This window comes from Argopecten irradians, chromosome 6 (genome assembly GCF_041381155.1).
Source record: "Argopecten irradians isolate NY chromosome 6, Ai_NY, whole genome shotgun sequence".
NCBI lineage: Eukaryota > Metazoa > Mollusca > Bivalvia > Pectinida > Pectinidae > Argopecten > Argopecten irradians.
In genome coordinates, this window is record NC_091139.1 from 28,300,602 (window position 1) to 28,321,752 (window position 21,151).

General features: G+C 33.8%; 1 protein-coding gene across 14 annotated transcripts in view; it reads right to left on the bottom strand.

Moving 5' to 3' along the window:
* The window catches only part of LOC138325529 (band 4.1-like protein 3), a 130,717-nt gene that overhangs the window by 10,050 nt on the left and 99,516 nt on the right, over positions 1-21,151 (bottom strand). For 8 of the 14 annotated variants that reach the window (XM_069271259.1, XM_069271272.1, XM_069271260.1 and 5 more), the window contains 17 exons: positions 20,520-20,598; positions 20,080-20,124; positions 19,574-19,747; positions 17,878-17,965; positions 17,218-17,370; positions 16,818-16,915; positions 16,078-16,283; positions 15,407-15,633; positions 14,783-15,031; positions 14,411-14,473; positions 13,130-13,192; positions 12,172-12,855; positions 7,385-9,235; positions 7,072-7,122; positions 6,002-6,076; positions 3,594-3,740; positions 1,256-1,363 (listed from right to left, as the gene is read on the bottom strand). In XM_069271259.1, the coding sequence (XP_069127360.1) occupies positions 1,256-1,363; positions 3,594-3,740; positions 6,002-6,076; positions 7,072-7,122; positions 7,385-9,235; positions 12,172-12,855; positions 13,130-13,192; positions 14,411-14,473; positions 14,783-15,031; positions 15,407-15,633; positions 16,078-16,283; positions 16,818-16,915; positions 17,218-17,370; positions 17,878-17,965; positions 19,574-19,747; positions 20,080-20,124; positions 20,520-20,598 (4,361 nt within the window). The remainder of the gene's footprint in view (positions 1-1,255; positions 1,364-3,593; positions 3,741-6,001; positions 6,077-7,071; positions 7,123-7,384; positions 9,236-12,171; positions 12,856-13,129; positions 13,193-14,410; positions 14,474-14,782; positions 15,032-15,406; positions 15,634-16,077; positions 16,284-16,817; positions 16,916-17,217; positions 17,371-17,877; positions 17,966-19,573; positions 19,748-20,079; positions 20,125-20,519; positions 20,599-21,151) is intronic. The other 6 variants (XM_069271261.1, XM_069271262.1, XM_069271265.1 and 3 more) reach the window with 6 other exon arrangements.

A 21,151-nucleotide genomic window follows, 5' to 3' on the forward strand; every position in this document is an offset into this window, starting at 1 on the left:
AAAATAAGTGCTATAGAATTTTCTTTTTTCTACAGTTGAAATATTGATGTAAACTTAAACAATTTCAAGGAAAATATTTTCAAATGACACATGCTGACTTTATATTTTGGTTTTTCATCAAATTCATTCCGACATTACACTTCACATCAGCACATGCTTGTTCAACAATAAAACTCTTGCAGATTTCTAATTTTTCTCTTGCTGATGGACACAACGCATTCAACAATTACATACGACGACTATAATCAAGGCCATTAGTCTACTAAGAAGACCAAGATGAACTGGCTTCGTAACCTAGTTATTCAAGTGTTAACCGTAATGTGACCTTGTCAAGGTCGATACACTGTAATAAATTAAGGGTGCTGACATATGTATACTCACGGATTGTTCTTCCTGTGTAATGTCATTGATCAAATAATACCACAAATGAGTTATTTAAGGAATTTATCAATTAATTACCCCTAAATTAATTAATTACCTCTTAATTAACATGTCTTCTCAATACAGAATAGATTTTACAATATAAACAATATAATTTGTTGAAGGAGACATTCATGCTGTACAACATAATTCAATAATTGTGTGCCAAGTCAAACAGGTGAAAAAACCAAACTTTTCACATGATGATTTCATAATAGAATTTCCTCATTGACTAATTAGTTAGACTTTGAGTAAATATTTTTCAATTTATTAATGATGTATCCCAAATACAAATTCATTTTTTTCCTCAAATCTTAGCTTGTAGTAATCAACTTAACCTGGACTAAATGTAGGTTATTTGAGATGCCATGATGGCTAAAATTGACATTGATATAGCATTTGTTTTGGAAAAAAAAAGTTTAATCACCACAAAAGCAATGAATGATGTGATGAATATGATAACGCTTCCAGTAATATAAATGACCAATCAAGGTAAAGTCTGTCTGCAAGATCTTTTAGAGACGAACATAAGAAGAAATGACAACTTTACTCTTACCCGTTGAAATATTTAAATGAAAGAAAATAAACAAATCTGAGGCCAGGTCTGAAGACAACTCTCTTAAAACATGACTGATGAGTGCTACAAATAACTGAAGGAGCTTATAGTATTGTGCTATCAAAGACTTCAACAGTGTCATACTGATAACAGACTGTCAGAGTAGTTTTTGGCTGGTGAACATATTTACAATATAAATGTGGACACTACACATACAGAAAATAAAACTTCACAGATTAACTGACTGTATAACGGCGAGAATCGACAGGTTCTACTTACAGTAGATGGTGCTGTTACAGGCATAAACTGCATTCGTCGGTCAATCGAACCCTCCTTCCCATACGGCCAGTTGGCGAGAGCAGCTTCGCCTTCCGCATCTATGCCTCCCTACAACACAAAATACAACAGTGTCATTACAATGGATATTTACGTACCGAATCGCCCCATTACGTCGTTAATTTTAGAGTTAGATAATGGCAAGATAATTGGTTAATTTGAAGCTGTAGCAGAGCTGTGTTTGACCTGTTAACATTCACATTTCTACCAGTACATTATCCCAAACAGCTTCATGTATAAATGTCTATTGTATATCAATTTTTTTTACAAATCATAATAATCCTTAATAACCCATATTTCAACTATAACATATAAGTTTCTCTATCAGATTCATATCAAATGTAATCAAGTAATTCCTTACACTGTTTTAATCATTTCAACAAAGACAGTTTATCAATGATTTTTATGGATATCTATTTCAGTATCACCGTATAAATAATATAATGATTCCATTAAAGCCAGTCAGATCCCAAATATGCAGACAATTTTATAATTAAGCTAATTATTTCAAGTTAGTAGCATGCAGATATATATATATATATAGTAGTCTATACATAATTACAATGTCTGACATGCTATGTTTTATCCAATGTAACATTTCCACGTAAATAGATATCCGAGTAGTAAATAATAAATTCATGAGGTAACTGATGTCAGGCACAATCTAAATGTCAAACAAAACAATTATCTCAGTATTTGGTATATGTTGTCTATAGAAATTAATTTTGAGAAGAGTTATAATGAAAATGTTTTCTATGACTCAAACATGCATGACTGAAGAAGATTGAATGTTTCAATAACATTGTAATTCTGCTAGAATAAAATAAATGTCTACTTTTGTTCAATACATATATTTCAGTAAAATAACATCCAAAGGAGATATATATATTTTATTCATCCATGTTTTAGCTCTCAAAGAAAAAATACATTCAAATGACATGCTGCCCACTGATACCTGTTATAAACATTCTTTTATACTACATTTTATAACATGCTTGAAGATATTTTTTCTGCACATCTACCACAAGATGGAACTTGCATTTTAATATCATTTCAACATTTACTATACAACAAATACACATGTGTCGCTTGTTGATGAAGCAGCTACACTAGGTACTTTTAACTCACGAGCCACACAAAAATACAGAGGCATTGGATTTTGGCTGTAGATAGTCGTAAACAAGAATTTAATGTTTTAAGCATTAGGTGACCTTTAGGTGACCTTTAGTAATCATTACAAAGTTAAGACATGATAGAATGTCCTCTTATTGTGCAAAAATCAAACAGCGAAAAACAAGCTTTGAGCAAAAGCCATGTGCATGAGAATGAAAGACATTATGCTCAAATTTCCCACTTTTTCCTACAACTGCATAAATGACAACACCCATTTCCTTAAATCAGAAATATGATATTATTGTTTCAAAAACCATACCAACAAATAGCTATAAAAAATTTTGATAAATAAAAGTTTCCCATACAAACGTTGCCCTAATAAATTACTAAATTTAATGACTCTCATCAAATCATCATTCTTCTCTCTGCGAGGTAACCCAGCTGTCCACAATGTAATCAACTTAAACAATGTAAACAAGTGATTGAGCATTATATTTCAATTAATGCTTCAGAGTTTTTCTAAGGTATTTTTAATTATCAACAGTCAAAGAATTTTTTCAGCTGTAGACTTCACAGTGGTCACACGTAATTAAGGTTAATAAATATACAATGCTTCTGATGCTAACAGAAGATGGCAATACATGTACACAGGTTGAAAAAGAAAGCCAAAAGACAATTTCATCATCAATAGACAAAATGATACATAAATCATAGGTTCATAAACATACGGTCAAATAGAACAATAACATGCATACTAACTATACTGAAGGACAAATCATCGTTTGTAAATCATCAGCTTCTATACGTGGTACACATTCCACTATTAGTCTCACAATCTAACACATCATGTTGTGCACAATTATCAGGTTACTACAGATGCAGGTATAAGTCAACGTGCTGCCAAAGTGGCGAGCAAATCACTACAGAATTGGTGTCAATTTTGATATGAAACACTGACTTCGTTAAAATCACAAAGCAACATTGTCACAATATTGTACGGAAATCGGTGCAGAAATCAGGTCCGGTGGGAGTTAGATTAGACCTGTGTGCTGCCAAAATCCAATCAGTTGAAATCAGTGAAGAAATTATATACATAACACTAGGAAAGGGTCCAGGCAGGGTGTTTGTATTGGACAGGGACATGCACGAATGTGTGTAAGGGTCAAACCTCCGAACTCAACCCCTCCGAAAACTCCGCTAGAGGAGCCCGCGGCTCTTGCGGAAAGTGTTCCCCTTCTGTGCTGCTTGCTGATGAAGAGGACGAGGATTTTGCTGATGAGGCTGACATTGACCTAGGGTTGTCTGTTTCTACAGGCTGAAGGAAAATAATTGGGGTAGATGGTTTATATTCCATTTACAATTTAACTATTTCTATTTATCCAGTTCTCTCAGTCAACACTTTGTGACTGATTTATAATATTGTTTGTGATCTATGATATACAAACAACGAACTGTTTTGGTTTCAACATTTCACGTTTCTTCCACTCATGAATACAATCACCTTGTTTATGTGGAACAAAACTCAATATAATGGTTGAGGAACAGCTTGATACCAAACATCATCAACAAAATATAACACAGTTGTGATTAAGGCAAATAAATATGCTTATATAGTCTGTCCATCCATGTCAATTATACCTACAATCTAAGCATAATGCCAAAGCTCTGAAATGAAAACAAAATACTTGAAAAATGAAATCAAATGTTTAAACCATCACCAGAAACAAGATATAACAGAGCTAGGTCTGGCTGTAACAACTACACATTTCATATTTAAAATCGTGGAGTTATCTCTCTTGTCTGGAGTTATCTCTCCTATCTAGAGTTATCTCCCTTGACTGAAACTCTTTCTGAACATTGCAAGTTATCTAAATTATTATTTAAAGTATTATTTTCTGTACCAATATTCAGATTAAAACAAATTTGAATGGTTATGCTTTTCTAAACATGTACAGCAAGACCTGCACACACGATAGCAAACAAAAGAAAATTCAAAAATCAAACAACAATATTTCATTTCAATAGATTCCATGACTAAATGAGTATGTATCATGTCAATGACTGCAAGATGTTTTACAAAGAGTGTATCATCAAATTGGCATGCATCTGAAACTGAAAGGAAAACTGGAATATATGTATATATGTAGGTATATTAGTAACCACAAGGAACCCCTGCAATGGTACAGTTAAGGTATCTGGATAATTTTTCTAGATTCTAATCACGTCTAGTTACAACTACTGACACAGTGCGAGTCCTACGACTTCTCAGATATTGTATGTCTTTAAATTAACGAAAACATGCTTCCAGATATGTACAGTCAAACCTCGTTGATTCTAACTCTGATGAATCAAATTTCTCGCTGTATCAAATTTTTTGTCTGGTCCCGAATTTCTTCACTATATAACATTACTAACTAACTCATGTATGAATCGAAGTTCTCGATGTATCGAACTTTTTTCATGGACCATTTGTTATAGAATCATAGGTAACTGACACTCGATGATTCGAATAAAAAATTTCCTGTACGGATCAGGTGTCGCCGATACCACGCGGCATGCTGTCACACCTAGCTGTCTCGCGACGGCCCTTCGCCGGACAATAGGGATTATGACAGCTTGTGTTGCTTGCTTGATATTACCAAGATAATTAATATCACATATAAGGCCGATATCCGGTGTTTTAGTTTTTATAGTCATTCCGTAATATTAACCATCGCTTAAATAGTCACCAAACTAACACATTGTATTGCTAACGATAGCAATACATGTGATTAATTGCATGTTTCGTTTTTATTTTGTTTTGCTTGTGGTAAATACAATGATTATAAAGTTTACGAAATGGAGACATGTACAAAACTACCACAGTTGGTCATGGTTAAAAAAAACATCAGTCTAATTTCAACCACGAATAATTTGAAGTCTCGATGTTTCAAAGTTTTTCTGACGGTCCCTTGAACTTTGAAACATCGAGGTTTGACTGTATCATAGTTTATTTATGTTTTATCACAAACACAACAACTACCAGTAAATGTATTCCAGTTTCATCTTCACCTATCTATGAACCCAGAAAAACCTTTAAAATACAGAATGGAAGGCACTCTAAACTTTAGGAAATGAATGAAGTCTATTATCTTAGACTTTGATCCCATAATTTTCTCATGAAATTAAAACCTCCTTAAAAATATTTAAATAAGATGACAAAAAATTGATATATACTTTAATAACAAATTTCTTAAATTAAAAGCAACTGAAATTTTCTGAAAAAACCCACACCCTATTTTATCTTAATAATATCATGAAATTGGTGCTACTTTAATTATGAATCTCTCAAATACTCATTACTATCCCTAATTCTCTACCAAATCTGATAAAAACAAGGATAGTCCTAGTTTAGTTTTCAGGTGTTAACACCATGCAAATATTAAAATCCAGTAAAACTAGGAAATAGCATGGGTTGGGATGGACAATGTTCCCAAGCTGAGAATCCAATAAACCCTTAAATCCACAAACTTCAACTTAAAGACGGCTGCAAGCATTTTGGAGTCATCATGCCTAAATATGGAAAGTTGGTCAAACCTTGGCTGCAGCAGCAGCTTGCCTCTCTTTCATCTCAGCAAAACCGGGCAACGCCCAACCGAGGCCAACACCCCTCTGAAATACAACTTGTTGATTAGTAACCATGGTTACAGATATAGAAACCATCACCTTGATGAAAAAGTTTAGAAACAAAAAACTTAAATTATAGTTTTGATTTTTAATAATTTCTTTGTGATTGTTAAATAGAAATGTTATATAGATTAAATATATGAAGACAAAATGTAAACAGCAAGATATTAATTTATTAATTTATTTTATTTCTTCTTGAATAATGCCTTGTTTATATTAGATAATTACAAATTTAATTTCATTACTTGCCACAACCAGCTGATTTTACTGTTAGCAATAAAGCAATGTTATCTGACAAAATGATTACGAAATGATGCTGCTTTTAAATAGAAAGTTGAAACCACTTGACGGATGAGCTTTTAAGCTTTAGTGAAAATTTGTAAGCAAGGTATTATGCTAGTCACTAGCACACTCGTCACAGTTAGAAGTATTGATTTGGAAAAGACAAAACAGTCAGTTATCATGCTTTTTGGGGTTTTTTTCTCTTCAGTAGAATTAAGTTTTTTTCATTCACGATATAAATAATTTGCTTACATGCTATCACTTGGACTTGTGTTAGATTCTTTTATATTTGAAGTTTGCAATTCATTTCAGAAAATAACAAATGTACTTTAAACATGCGAGGTTGGACTTTTAGATATGAATTAACACTTAATATACATAAGGAAAGATATAAGTATTATAATACTAGAGATGACAATTTCAGTGTTAGAAAAGGAAAAAAAAAAAGAAGAAATATTAGCAGAGTTAGGACAAAAACTATCAATACAAAAAGACAATTTGAAGAACCTTATAGATGACAAAGGCTTTTATAACATGTGTTAGAAACGAGAACACATGCTGCATCACCTGAAAACATATTAGTCGGATTAATAACACACAGAGTCCTCAGGATACTAATACTGAAACAAATAACAAACACAACGGAACATCAGTTAACGGGCTGCAGTCAGCAGGCGGAGAACATAGAGATAAGCAACCTGTTTAGGACTAACATTGGGTTCCTCTGCAACCTCTTCTTCTTTAGGCTCCTAGAAACAATAAATAAATAATACATAAACTACCAACAAACAAAATGATTAACAGCTGCTTATAGGGCTAAGCTGGATCAAATAATATGAAGTTGCTGTATAGACTTTGTTGGTTAAATCATAAAAATATCGTCAGTCATTTTGAAAGACCCCCTAATGCATGTAGTCTTGATAATAACTTGATAGAGGGATGAACATATTATCTATATTTATATATATATATATATGGAGTGGATAAGGAGACAATAAAAGTAATATCCACCTCTGGTTCTATAGCCTCTACTGTGACCCAGGGTTCCTTCGGCAATTCCTCTGCCGGAGTCTCCTCAATCTCTTCCTGATCACTGTCCACCTTTTTAGCTCCCATGAAACTGAAGCAACCAGTTGCACTATTGTTTCGTTTTTTGTCTTCTTTTTTAGGTTTCTCTTTTTTCTCTTTTTTCTTCTTTTTCTCCTTTTTAGATTTTTTATCTTTTGTCTCTTTCTCAGCTTCCACCTCAATCTTTTCCTCTTCCGGTTCCTTTGCCACTTCTTCTGTAACTGTTTCAGATGTTGCCGCTGCTGCCTGGGCTTGGTCCTCTGTGGTTTCCTTGGTTTCTTCCTTATCCTCTGGCTCCTCATCGTCGTCCTCTTTGCCTCTCCTCTGCACCAGAGCAGCTGCCAACTCGACCTGTACAGGATCAACCTTTGGTTCAGTTTCTACAGGTTCAGCTTCTTTTTCATCCTCTTTCTTATCGTCTTCTTCTTTCTTTTCATCTGTAGTGACACTAGCTGCCATTGCTTTCTTTTCCTCCTTTTCTTTCTTCTTTCTTTCTTTTTCAAGTTTCTTTTGTTCTTCCTTTTCTTGTTTCTCTTTCTTTTTCCTCTCTTTTTCCAATTTCTTTTGCTCCTGTTTTTCCTTTTTCTTTTCTTCCTTCTCCTTTCTAATTCGTTCCTTTTCCTTTTGTTTTTCCTCCTTTTCCTTCCTCTTAAGTTCTTTCTTGTCAACCTTTTCTTCTTCCTCCTTCTTTTCCTCCACACTGCTTGGTCCAGCCTCTGCCTGTTCTTTGGGTTGGTTCTCTGCCTCTTCATTAGTTACAATCACTGGAAGAATGATCTCCCCTTTGTCAACCTCATGAACAACCTCCTTTACAGTTTCTACAGTGTCCTTGCATTCTTCCTGGACAGGAGGGGGGTCTTCATTTTTCAGCTGTTGCTCTGTTTTTTCTGGAGGAGGTGACTCGACTGTAACCACTTTCTCTTCACATTCTATCACCTCTGTGACTTTTGAATCTGCTTGTGTATCCTTGCTTTCTTCTGTATCAACAGATTCATTTGCTGGAGATTCTTTTGCAGATGATTCTTGCACAGCCACGGGTTGTTCAACAACCTCCTCTTTTGTGGATGGTTCTTGTACAGCCTCGGATGATACAGTGATCTCCGCCTTTGAAGATGATTCTTGTACAACATCAGGAACAGTTTGTTCCTCTTGTCTGGTCTCGGCTTTAATAACATCTTCATTAGGAGTATCATGTTTATCTTCTGACAAAACAACTTCTTTCATTTCAAGGTTCTGTTCTTCTGTTACTAATGTGGCCTCAATTTTCTCTGCATGTTCCGTTTCAGATTCGAAAACTTCATCTTCAATATTTTCATCAGGTATAATATGATCATCCTTTTCCACACCGGACACAGTCACTGCTGGTGTTTCTACCTTAACTTGTACTGTTGCTGCTTCGACTTTTACCTCATCCACTTTCACAACATCAGCTTCTTTAACCTCTTCATCTTTAACCTCTTGGTCAATGACCTTGACCTCCTCCTTAACCTCTTGGTCAATGACGGCTTTATCCTCCACATTTTTCACCTCTGTTTCGGTCTCCTTGACAACCTCCATGACAATCTGCTCCTCTTCTTCCTCTGGCTGAGGAGGAGCAGCCGAAATAATGATAGTGGGAGATGTGATGGGGGTCTCCTGTTTACCATCAATAGAGCTACCCGCGTCTGAGACACACTGGTCCAGAAACTTCACTTCTTTCTTTTTATCGTTTTTGTTATCGCTGTCCCTGCGAGACTCGATGGCGATGGGGTCCACACTACTTCCTTCATCTGCTGCCTCTTTATTGGTGATTTCCTGGTTAACATAGAGGCAACACGATGAATAACACAACTGGTCATACGCTAATGTTCAACTGTTGCCATGCTATGTCAGTGATGTCATGCTTGGGGAATATTCACACAACACATGAAACATATCACAACACCATCTCATGCCTTGACCTTTGTGGAGGTCATTTCATCTTTTTTTGTCTCCTCTAGCCATGCCGGGATGTTGTTGTTATTTATAAAAACACTTTGTCAGTCACATTTTGAGGCATTCATGCTGGGACAAGTTACAGTACAACTTCCTCATCAACTACTTGAGACAAGTACCAAATCATCAATTTTCCAATATTAGGAAAATCTAGTCATCTGGCGGACATCACCATGCAGTTTTAACAACTCGTGGTGTTTCTCTCTCCTACACAATGAGAGGTAAGTAGTGGTATATTCCTGAGCTATTTCCTGTGGGGGATGTAAATAGCCATGCCATTTACTGCGGTCTACATCACACAATATCTGGTCAATCAATTGTGGTATATAGGATTATACAGGGGTTTTCTCATGTGTCTCATGCTGCAGTTAATACTACACACAAATATTATATATACACAAGTCTGGTATGTTGATTTGCCACTATTATCCGAGCCATGCTTAGTCAAAGAGGAAGATTTCTCATTTGGTTTATCATTGGATCAAAGCACAAACATTTGTCTCCAAACTACGATGGGTAATATTTTACTTAGGAAACATTTTCCTGCACATGTTTCGTCATCCATTTTCTAATACCAAGTGGATATGCTCAATTAAGGATTCAATCATGCATGAGAGCAACTGTGCATATTAATCAGGATCCAACAACTTTTTATATGCTCCAGCCGTGAAACGGATGTTCCATTGCATCCCTGTGGTCTTATATCAAATCATGATAAAATGAAACGGGATGTGACGGACATAAAAATATATTGATATCATATGTGAAAATGTTTTAGGAATTTCTGTACATCTAATACCAAATATGAAGTTAATGTTGAATAGAGAAAAATGAAAAAAATACAATTTTCCTTGTATAATTTGAAGTTGCTGTCACTGAAGGCAAAAATATTAAGGCATTACTCTCATGATAAATACAGTCTACTCATATCAAATTGTATACACATACATGTATATATTTGTCATTCAGCTGAAATCAAAGGTCAAATGCATCACAAATGGGTTGAATACATGCTTTCATTGGTCCATGCTACTGATTCTGCTGCGGCAAAACTTCTCTGTATGCTAAATAGGGCTAAAACAACCTTTAAAAAGCAAATGGTGGTATAAATGAACACATGATACAAACTATATTATACGTGTAAATGCATCCATGCTGTAATGCTTGACTGCTGAAAAAGAGATATTAGCATGTAAGAATTTCTTAATTATAGCTATGTAATCAGTTTTTAAATGAATCTGCTTGATGTCTGAAATCTTTTGGATTTCCATATTTCATTCAGATATGTACAAAGTCTTAAATAATTTGTACACCCCAGACACTCAGATGAGACAGGGTTTTATGAATAAACAATATTAAGAAATATGACACATAATAGTTCTAAAATACAAAACTCCCTGTAAATATGATGTTCTGTGATATCCCCAAAAATGATGAGAATTCAAAATTCATTTTTAACCATGGCTATCAAATAGTTGTTATACATATCTACATCTTTGTCTACACAATATCTTTACATTGTAAAGTCATCACTCTTTCAATTATAAGTTGGTTTCCCTTTCCTGTGTAGCATTCAGTATACGGGGAAGTGACGATACCGTGAATTATGGTAAAAGCATGCTAAGCCAAAATAAAGCCAAAAAAAGAGGGAAAATACTAAATATTGGCCTATTCATGTAAAATGAACCTCCACCATATTAAACAATGCCATACTATAAGTTTACTTTAAGCAGGTAAGGTAAAAAAGGCTGCTTGAGAACTGGGGGAATAAAACGAAAGCCAAAACAATAATAAGATCCTAAAAAATAAACAAATACAATTCTAGGTATTTGTTCTTTCAGCCAAATACTTAAACATTCAAGCCAATATTTCGACATCTTGGTTTTACAACACTTCTTCCTATACCAAGCAAATATCATATGACCCTAGTTTTATATAAATACGGGTGGGGATCATTGCTGCAGGATGCAGACAGCCTAATACATATACAATGGGTTAAGGGTTAACAAAAAAACAAAAACAAAAAAAAAAAGAGAAAAAAATCAAGTACCAAAATATCCCAAAAGATATGTTATATGTTATATTTTGTTGGATAGTTAAAAATCATCTTTTTTCAATAAGATTACATTTATCCATCATGCTAAATTGGAATAGTATTTCTGGTTAAATGGTTATCAAAGAATAACAACAATTTACTGGTGTTGTTAAAAATAAAGGATTAAAAATGTAATTCCGCATATTGCTATTAAATATGCTTCTATTTCCTTTATATTTTACATATCTCCGCATATTGTTATATTTGTTTTTTATATGCCTATATTTCCTTATATATTTACCTAGTAATCTCTCCCTTAATTTTTATTTAGTTGCCTCTGTTTCCTACTTATTTTAAGTTAAATTCTTTGAAAATGTTTAAATTAGATCTTTATGACATTAAAGGGGTTTAAGCATTGCATTTTACTACAGTGTAAAATTTAATGTTACACTTTTAATCTATGGAAGCTATATGGAGAGTGGGGGTATACACCTATTTCAATCAGGAAGCCACCATATCCAAGGAAGGAAGAATAAGCAAAACGTTATGCATCACGCCTGTTCTAGTGGCACAGCCTCCCATAGATAAATACTGTGGATCCACCGGTGCTTTTATCGAATCTACTTAGATATTTATAATAATGCACTATGTTTGCCATAAATATCAAGCATATAAATGACAAGGATTAATCTGTCCAAGCACATATTAGACAAAGATTAACCTGTGTAGTGAAGGTGACGTCTGGTGACGGTGGCTCTACTGTCACTTCAGGGAGAGGAATGTCAGTAGGTGACGAAGGCTCACTGCCGGAGTGCCGGTTTTTGGAATCCTTTCGCTTTCGGCCCAGAAACCCTTTCCCCTTTTTATCCTTATCTTTGTCTTTTTTATCCTTTTCTTTATCCTTATCTTTGTCTTTTTTATCCTTTTCTTTATCCTTCTCTTTGTCTTTTTTATCCTTTTCTTTATCCTTCTTATCCTTCTCTTTGTCTTTCTTATCTTTTTTCCCCTTTTTGCCCTTCCCCCCAGGAGAAACAGGTTCTTCAACTTCTGCGTCACGTCTGTCCTTATCGAAGTCAAAGTCAAATTTGTCCCCACCCCTAGCACTATGTTTATCATCATCACCCTTTTCGTCGTCGTGCTTGTCTTTCTTATCGTCATGTTTATCCTTTTTGCTCTTCTTGCCTTTTTTGTCTTTCCAGCCAGGGGAAAGATCTTGTTTCTCTTTGTCGTCCAAGTCATGTTTGTCATCGTGGTCATGTTTGTCCTTTTTGTCTTTCTTACTCTTTTTCCCTTTTTTCCCCTTCCCACCCGGAGAAACAGGCTCCTCCAACTGCGATTTGTCCTTGTCATCAAGTTCCTGATCTTTCTTATCCACATTTTCTCCTTCATTTTCCTTGTCATTTCCCTGTTATTATTTTTGAGGAAATCAGTATTTAAATTAAATCTAGTATAAAAAAGCAATTGTCTACAAATATCTTTCTGTGTTTGTTTTTTAAAATGAGAGAAAATATCTTCTTTTATATTATTTTTTTTTTAAATGCAACTGAACTTAATCTTTTAAATACATTACAATTTGGTTTTATACAGTACTGCATCTGTATTTGTTTACTGACTAAAGATCTTAAATGGTATACGCATTAAATAAATAAGTTGTACGAGATGTAAGAAAAGAAGATTACAGCTTGCTGTAGCTTTTCTGGAGATTCTCCTCCTGGGGGAGGGACAGCATACATAATCCCCTCCTGTGTGACAAGTAGGAAATTAGACCATTTCAATATCAGTACCATACATTATAGCTCAATTATATACACACACAAAAAAAAAAAAATAAATCCTGAACTCCTGAATTACAGCTTAACAAAACTACAAAAAATCTGAATACATTATCATATAAAAAAATTATAGCTCAAAAATGCCATTACCAAACCTTAATATAACATCCTCAAATCTATATCTACTGCTGCAATCTAGCAATTAATGAATGAACAACACATGTAAAATGACAAATTAACAAAAATACAACAGACAATTAGGCTCCGACTAAAAATTCGCTAGCCTAAATAAATGGCATACATAGTTTTAGGTCACCTTTTACGTTTGGACACAATTCTTTTAAACTTGATATTCTAACAAATGAATATTTGATGTCAGCAAACTTAATGTATCTCTATGTCAAATTTCCATTACACTTTTCTGAAGACATAGTGCTCCATTGCAAAGAATGAAAAGAAATTGTATGGGAGAAATTTTCTAATCCCAACACCAAGTGATAATTTTGCATGAAAACCACCACATATGATTTTTAATGTGAATGATGTGATATGGAAACACCCCCCTCAAGATTTTATGACACTGTTTAGTGAAACACTGTTTAGTAAATGGGCAAACACAATCAATATCCACAAAACCACAACATTTCAGGTTAGATTTCATACTAAATCTGTTTCCCCATGCTAGATACATACATTCTCCGTCTGTACAAGTTCTGTACTTTTTGATAACACTTAATATGTATTTATATAATATAGAGTTACCTCTCTTGCGGGGCAGTATAGATTGGGACGTCGTGTTTGCGAGCGTAACATCATCGTTTTCAGAGAAAACTAAATTTGCTCACAAAAAAAGTGTCGTCACAATGGATACCTACCCACAAGGGAGTTAACTGTAATATGCGAAATGGAATAGAAACCTAAGGGTTCTACATTTTCGTTGTACACTTTTTTTGGGGTTTTTTTATACAAAAAATATGGAAAAAGAATGAACAGTTGTACATAACATATAAGGGAATTAACAAAAATATTTAGTGAAAGTGGAAAATGAAATTGACAAAAATACAGAGAAAATAAACAAGGAAAAAAATTAATGACACTTGTATTTACATTCTGACATTAAGCAAAGTTACCCTGAAAGAAATAGATTTTAAGATTTATGAGAAAACTGTCCATTTTGTAGTAACTTACCCTGGGTAATGTAGCGGCATCTCCGTAACTGTCTCCAGCATTTTCTGTAGGTACGCCTTCTCCCTAAAATTACCAGACATTTATATTATCTATAACTACAACTTTGGGTTATTTTTAGGAAGTAATATCTTTTTTATTTTACAGAAAAACCGCTATCTATTTGTAAAAAGAGAAAAATGTTACATCTATGACTATACAACAATTTTATCATCTAATAATTCTTTAAGACTAAGTATTTAAAAGCATCTAGAAAATAACATAGAGATTATAATGCTGCTGAAAAACTTTCAAGAAAAAAAATCTATTTTAATACTTTGGTAGAAGGTTTCTGATTTGGATTTTTGTAATGTTCTTAGTATTTCATCTACTCACTAATTTATCACTTCTGTCTTCTGATGTTGGTTTATTGCCTTCTTTTTCTTTCCTCTTTCTTTCCTTTTCTAAACGTTTCCTTTCTTTCTCTTCTTCCTTTTTCCTCTTCTTTTCTTCCTCCTTTTCTCGTTTTTCGCGCTCCTTTTCCTCCTTGGATCTCTTGCTCTTTCTGCCGACATTTGTGAGGCCTACTCCAGCGTCTAATTCAGTGGCGTCCGTCGTGCCATCTGGGGCGGTCATTGTGGCATTCTGACAAGAAACATCAGCACTTTAATTCATTCATCCCTTCAAACACATTTAGGGCTTTCTTTATTAAAGATTAGACTAGTCCATTACGAAATTTCAGGACTGAAGGAGTGAACTGATATGTACACTGCCTTGTTCCAGCAGCATTTAAAAATACCATTAAAATAGAGAATCACGCCTTTACTGTTTTTGTTTCTGTTACACAGGTGTTGTGATGAATTTGATCAAAATGTACAATCATGCTTCTATTGTTTTTGTAATCACATTTACATATTTTGAATGAACTCAACTACCCTTGGATACACATTTGAATTCTTCTAAATGTAAGGCTGGAAGGGTTGATTATGAAATTTCAGGGGTGGAATTTAAATTTCCTACCTGGTCCCTTTCCCGTGCGAGTCTGTCCTCAGACTCATCGCCTGGGGGCAGGCCACTGGGACGATCTGCGTGTGATTGGTCTCCTGGCGCTCGTTGACCGTGCTCGTCCAGCTCTTGTGAGGTGTAAGGCGGAGGTCCAGCATTAGCTATAGCGTCAGGATCTCCGTACTTCTTATCCATTCGGTCATTCTCATCTAGTGGGTGGTCTGAATTTCTCTTGCCATAATCTGCAGTAGATCAAAGTTAAATCAAAATACTTTTTACAGGAATGAAACATGATCAAGATATTTCTTGCCATAATCTGCAGCAGATTAATGCTCAATCAGAATACCTTTTACAAGAAATAACTCTGTAAAATATTAATTTCAATTAAAGACACTAGGGAAAATACAGGTGAAAATTATTTCCATATGCATCCAATGAACTTTTTAAAGATTAGTTACAATATTACCGGTTTTACTTTGATCAAGGTCATTAAGTTCTGTTTAACTACTTGAATCTGAACCACTTAATCATTTACTGGACAAATTCAAAAGTTTGATAGTAAAATACATCAAAATTCATATATCGCTTTTCTCAATTTCAAATACTTCCATTGCAAATGATTTAGCCTTAAAGCAAAGAAGGAAAACTATAAAAATATTGATACAGATGTTGAAACATAGCTTTACCATCACTATCATCCAGTTTTGAAGTTTTATTTTCTGGATATGGCATAGATTTGTTCTTAAAGTGTGTTCTTTCAAACTCAGGCTTTGGCCGATCCACCAGATCTGTGCGATCTTTCAACTGTTTCTGTGTACGACCTGAGTATCTGAACTTGGAATTGAAGCGAGGGAACAGGGTGCCTCCTTTGGGAGGTTCTGCTTCTTTTAATCTGTCAAATACAGAAATAAATCAAGATTAATGGAAGTAGAAATAAGTCAGAATATTCTATTTTGATATAAAAAACAACAAAACTCCTAACAGATAAATCAATAAAAATAGACAAGAGGCACAACTAAAAAAAGAAGTTAAATCGCCCCTGAAATTTCTTAATGGACTGTTCCAGTTTTTTATGTTAGAAAGTCCAAATGGGTCCTAAGGGGTGAATGAGTTAGAGTAAATTTAAGTGTGTCATTAATAATAGAACTAGTTCAATATATGATACATAATCATACTAATCAAAAGTCAACAATATAATTTTATTAGGGATAAAACATTTATTTCATTATCAATTTTTGAAATTTTTACATAATAAACTGACTGACAAATATTTTTAGCATATTATAATTTCTGTTACAGCTCTCCAACATAACATCATTTAGATGTTAAATAATGAGTATTTATCATCAAAGCTATTCGTTTGAGAGAGGGATAATATTGATGAATATTTCTAGTCAAAGGGAGATAACTCATTGCAAAATCTCACCTGAAAAACGTGTGGTGCTCAACGCATGTCTTCCATAACCGCTTGGCCATTTTATGGTTATTTAACTTAAAACATATCTGGTTTTCAAATGTATCTTGCTGCAAATGGAATACAAAATTATTTTAACACATGTATAGATAGTTGTTTACCATTTTCTTTCTGATTTTTTTTTTCTTTTTCTTTTTTCTGTAGAGATATTCAAATTTTAGAAACCACCTTCCACCAACTTCCTATCTCCAAAATTTGAACTTATTTCCAAAGTTTCAAAAATAATCAAAATTTTATGTTATACCATACATGCTGTCTTAAAGACAACATCTCCATCAGTGCTGAATAAAGCACAAGGAAGACTCAAATGATTAACTCATACATAATGTTTGAGCGGATTTTGCTGACTTACCTCTGTAGGACGAATTTTGATGTAAAAGTTATTGCGTTTGTATGACAGCTTGAGAATTTTGGGCCATACAAATCTGTTAATCCTAAGTTTGTCTTTGTACACCATCAAGCCACTGGAACACACACCTAATGAAATTTCCACCTTTTCTGAATCCTGTCAAAAAATCAAGTCAATATTTATTAGTCACCATACAAAACCCAAAATACCCTGCAAAGACACAATCTTAATGCCATACAATTGTATCAAGTGTGCACTTTTACACATTGCAGATTTTTCTTCTTTCAGCACTTCTCCATTCAATTCTTTGAACTTTTATTTGAGAAAATATTTTGATGAATCACAGTACTGTATATATGACATTATAGGCAACAAAACTCTTTGGTTATAGCTACATAGAGTACAGTCTTAAGTTAGACTTTACCAATCACAGATGACCTTACAAATTGGTACTTTTTTTAAGTTAACTTTACCAATCACAGATGACCTTACAAATTGTTGCATCATTTTTGAATGGCTGAGCAAAACCGTAAGTCGATAAATGGTTCATGATCTCGGAGGCAGAAAAACTGTAATCCTTCTTTTCACAAGCATTCTTTGTGCATATAGAATAGTTATTTAATGTGTAAATAAATGTACTTGAGTAATTCGAAACAAACTTACCATAGCTTTGTGGAGATCTACACCGTACATTGCTAATTTCTTTGCATTTTCTAGAAACAACCCTTCTGCCTCCTCTGGTGACTGACCCCTGTAATAAAACAAAAAAAAAATGTTCAAAAGTATACGACAAACATAATAGAAGCAAAGTTTAATCGGAGGCTGAAACAAGTAGTAGTTGCATTTGTTTCCACAATTGTAGAAGCATTAAAAAGAATGTTGTTCAACTTTAAATAGGTTAAATATCATTGTAATATTGCCATACCATAACATCAGTCTATAACACCATCAAAAGAAATCTGTGGTAGAATTTACTTCCTAGGATCCACAGAAGAATTCTGCGGTAGAATTTACTTCCTAGGATCCACAGAAGAATTCTGCGGTAGAATTTACTTCCTAGGATCCACAGAAGAATTCTGCGGTAGAATTTACTTCCTAGGATCCACAGAAGAATTCTGCGGTAGAATTTACTTCCTAGGATCCACAGAAGATTTCTGCGGTAGAATTTACTTCCTAGGATCCACAGAAGAATTCTGCGGTAGAATTTACTTCCTAACACCTCTAAATGATTTATCAAATCAATCTTACATTTATCAAGAGTACTGGGATGGAGATAGATATTTCACGGAAATTCTATAGATTTTTAAATCAAATTCCAAATAAAACTTTACCAGATTGCCATCAAACGCCCAATATTAGTTTGAATAGATCTGCTTTCTTATGATTCTTTCGAGAACAAAAATAAATGAAAAACTGCTCAAGGAATAATAAGCTTTGATTTTATATTTTGTTTGTCATACTTTGACAGAGATAACTTCAGTACACTATCTGGATTTGTAAAACATCTAACAAAAGCAGCATGCTTACAATCTGTTACTCCGATAAAGAGTAAATATTTGCTATGCATTCTTAAAAGAGAATTCATTTCTCTATAAAATTTCGTTACGTAACCGATGCAATATGTATTCTTTGATGTTTGAATGCATCATAAACTTAAATCAATACATGTAGCCATAAAATACTGGATGATGTCACATAATCAAGTTTTAAATCTGTACACGACACATGTACATTGTATTTGCCTGCATGTGAAAAGTCTCTATCTATGTTCCCATCCCGCATGCTTTATGTTCGACCATTAGCTATATCTGTCACAATCGTAGATTCCCGTAAATGTCAGCTTTAATCTAAACCCTTAGATGCCTATAGACTTCCTAGTATCATATACTGCAATGTGTAATTGTATACATATAAACTGAAGGTTTAAACCGGATTTCAGATTTTCATTTCTATAATGTGCATGGTTAAAACTTTAAATACGGTACATGTACATAAATGTTTTAAAATGTACAGTAGCAAATGTCTGACTGCATGAATAGAAACCCTACAATTTTAGATAATTGTTTGAGTTTTACCAGAATTTTATCACAAGAGTATATATAAATGTATCACTAGAATTATATGCTGACCGAAAATATGAAAACCATTGGTTTATTTGATTGATTCATGGGTTAACTTTGTGCAATATATTTCTGAAAGGTTAGAGCAAACTTGGTTCTATTAAGAGGTGCCTCATACCCTCATCCCATCCACTTATATAAGCACTTAATGTGTAAAATACGGTAGTTCTTTAACTGACATAATACGACTTAATAGTATTATAAAAGAAAAATATAAAATTATACCCAGTGTTACATACTTATGTGTTTTATGGAGTTCGTGTATTTTTTTAAGAAGATCGGGCGTCTGTTTCTGTGCGAAGTCGAACTCTTCAAGGTAGCCTGCCGCACATTCTACGGGATCGTAGTCCCCGAGCTCTGCTTGTACTGTGTAGGAGCCTAGTAGTGCATGGGTTACTGTGGAACATGGCAATCTGAAAATAAAACAAAAATATTATCAACAACCATAGCTTACAAAAGTTATATTGGAATTATAGTGTGTTTAAACTGTTTTCAAAATCTAACAATGGTTACATCAATTTAAAAATATTTTGAGAATTCAAAGAACCAGGAAAGTATTGACTAAGAATACATTTCTGAAATCTAATCTGACATTCAGTGTAAATCATTTCCCTATTTCTAGCTTTATAAACCATTCTTGTGAGGGTAAGCTAGAATTAGCATTTAACTGATCAAAACTTGGTTGATTTTTATTAAAAATAATAATGAATACAGATGAAAAGAAGATGGTGTTAAAGTTACTTACTTTCCATTATATAAGTCCACTCTGACCTGTAGACATAGCTGATATCTGGAAATGAAAACATTATGTTGTTATATATCTAAATTGAATTGAGAAATAATGACATTAATTCTATATTTTAATTTGTGGAATATCTGTCTTAACATGGCCCCATCAATTTACCTGTTTGAATATTTTTCAGTAAACAAGACATCTATCTGGACCAAAAGGTTCAAATACAAGAACAGTAGAATGTTTTACCTGTTAATCACAGGTTAATTAAATTGCTGTGAAAAAAGTTGTTGGACTTGCAAACTTGACATGAAATCGCCACAAAAAATAATTTGGTCGGTATGATAAGTATTTTTCTCCTTGATAATTTGTCCAATGTTTGCAATTTGAAAACTGATAAATATTGGACTCTATCAAATGTGATCTTAATAAAGGATTAAAACTTGTGATACCTTGTGATATCCTCTGTCAAATGTGACGGTTCTGGAGGGTAAAATTTTACTGCAAATTCAAACACCCAACGGCATCCTGCTGAAAAAACAAGACATCAAACATTTTAATATAAATAAGAACATTAACCATATCTTCACTCAACATGACTATTGCTATACAGAGTAACTGTATCTAAACCAAATGACATCAGGACGAACATATTTGGTCGGTATAGCCAGGTTTTTTCCTGATTATCCAGTTTTAATGACAATAAATTAAAAAGAAAAATACCATACAATTACGCTGGAGCATATAAGGATCCATTTAGACAAGGGTCGATTTTGATAAGGCAAAAAAAAATAAATGTCTGTTAAGGGTTACATTGGCAACAAAAATAGCGTCGGTAGGATTTCTTTTTATAGTGTCTTCCACTCTAAAATAATGGCTGGAACCGGAGTTTGTGATCGAAATCCTGACTTTTAAATTTTTTCTGTAAAAAAAGGGGGAAAAATAGGGTCGGTCCAATATAGATTGTTAAAAAAAAATAGGGTCGGTCGGGTAACCCTTAACAGACATATTTTTTTTTTTACCTAAGTTATACTGTACCGATTGCAGAAAGTGAAGTTTAATACACAATTCCAATATAGATTGT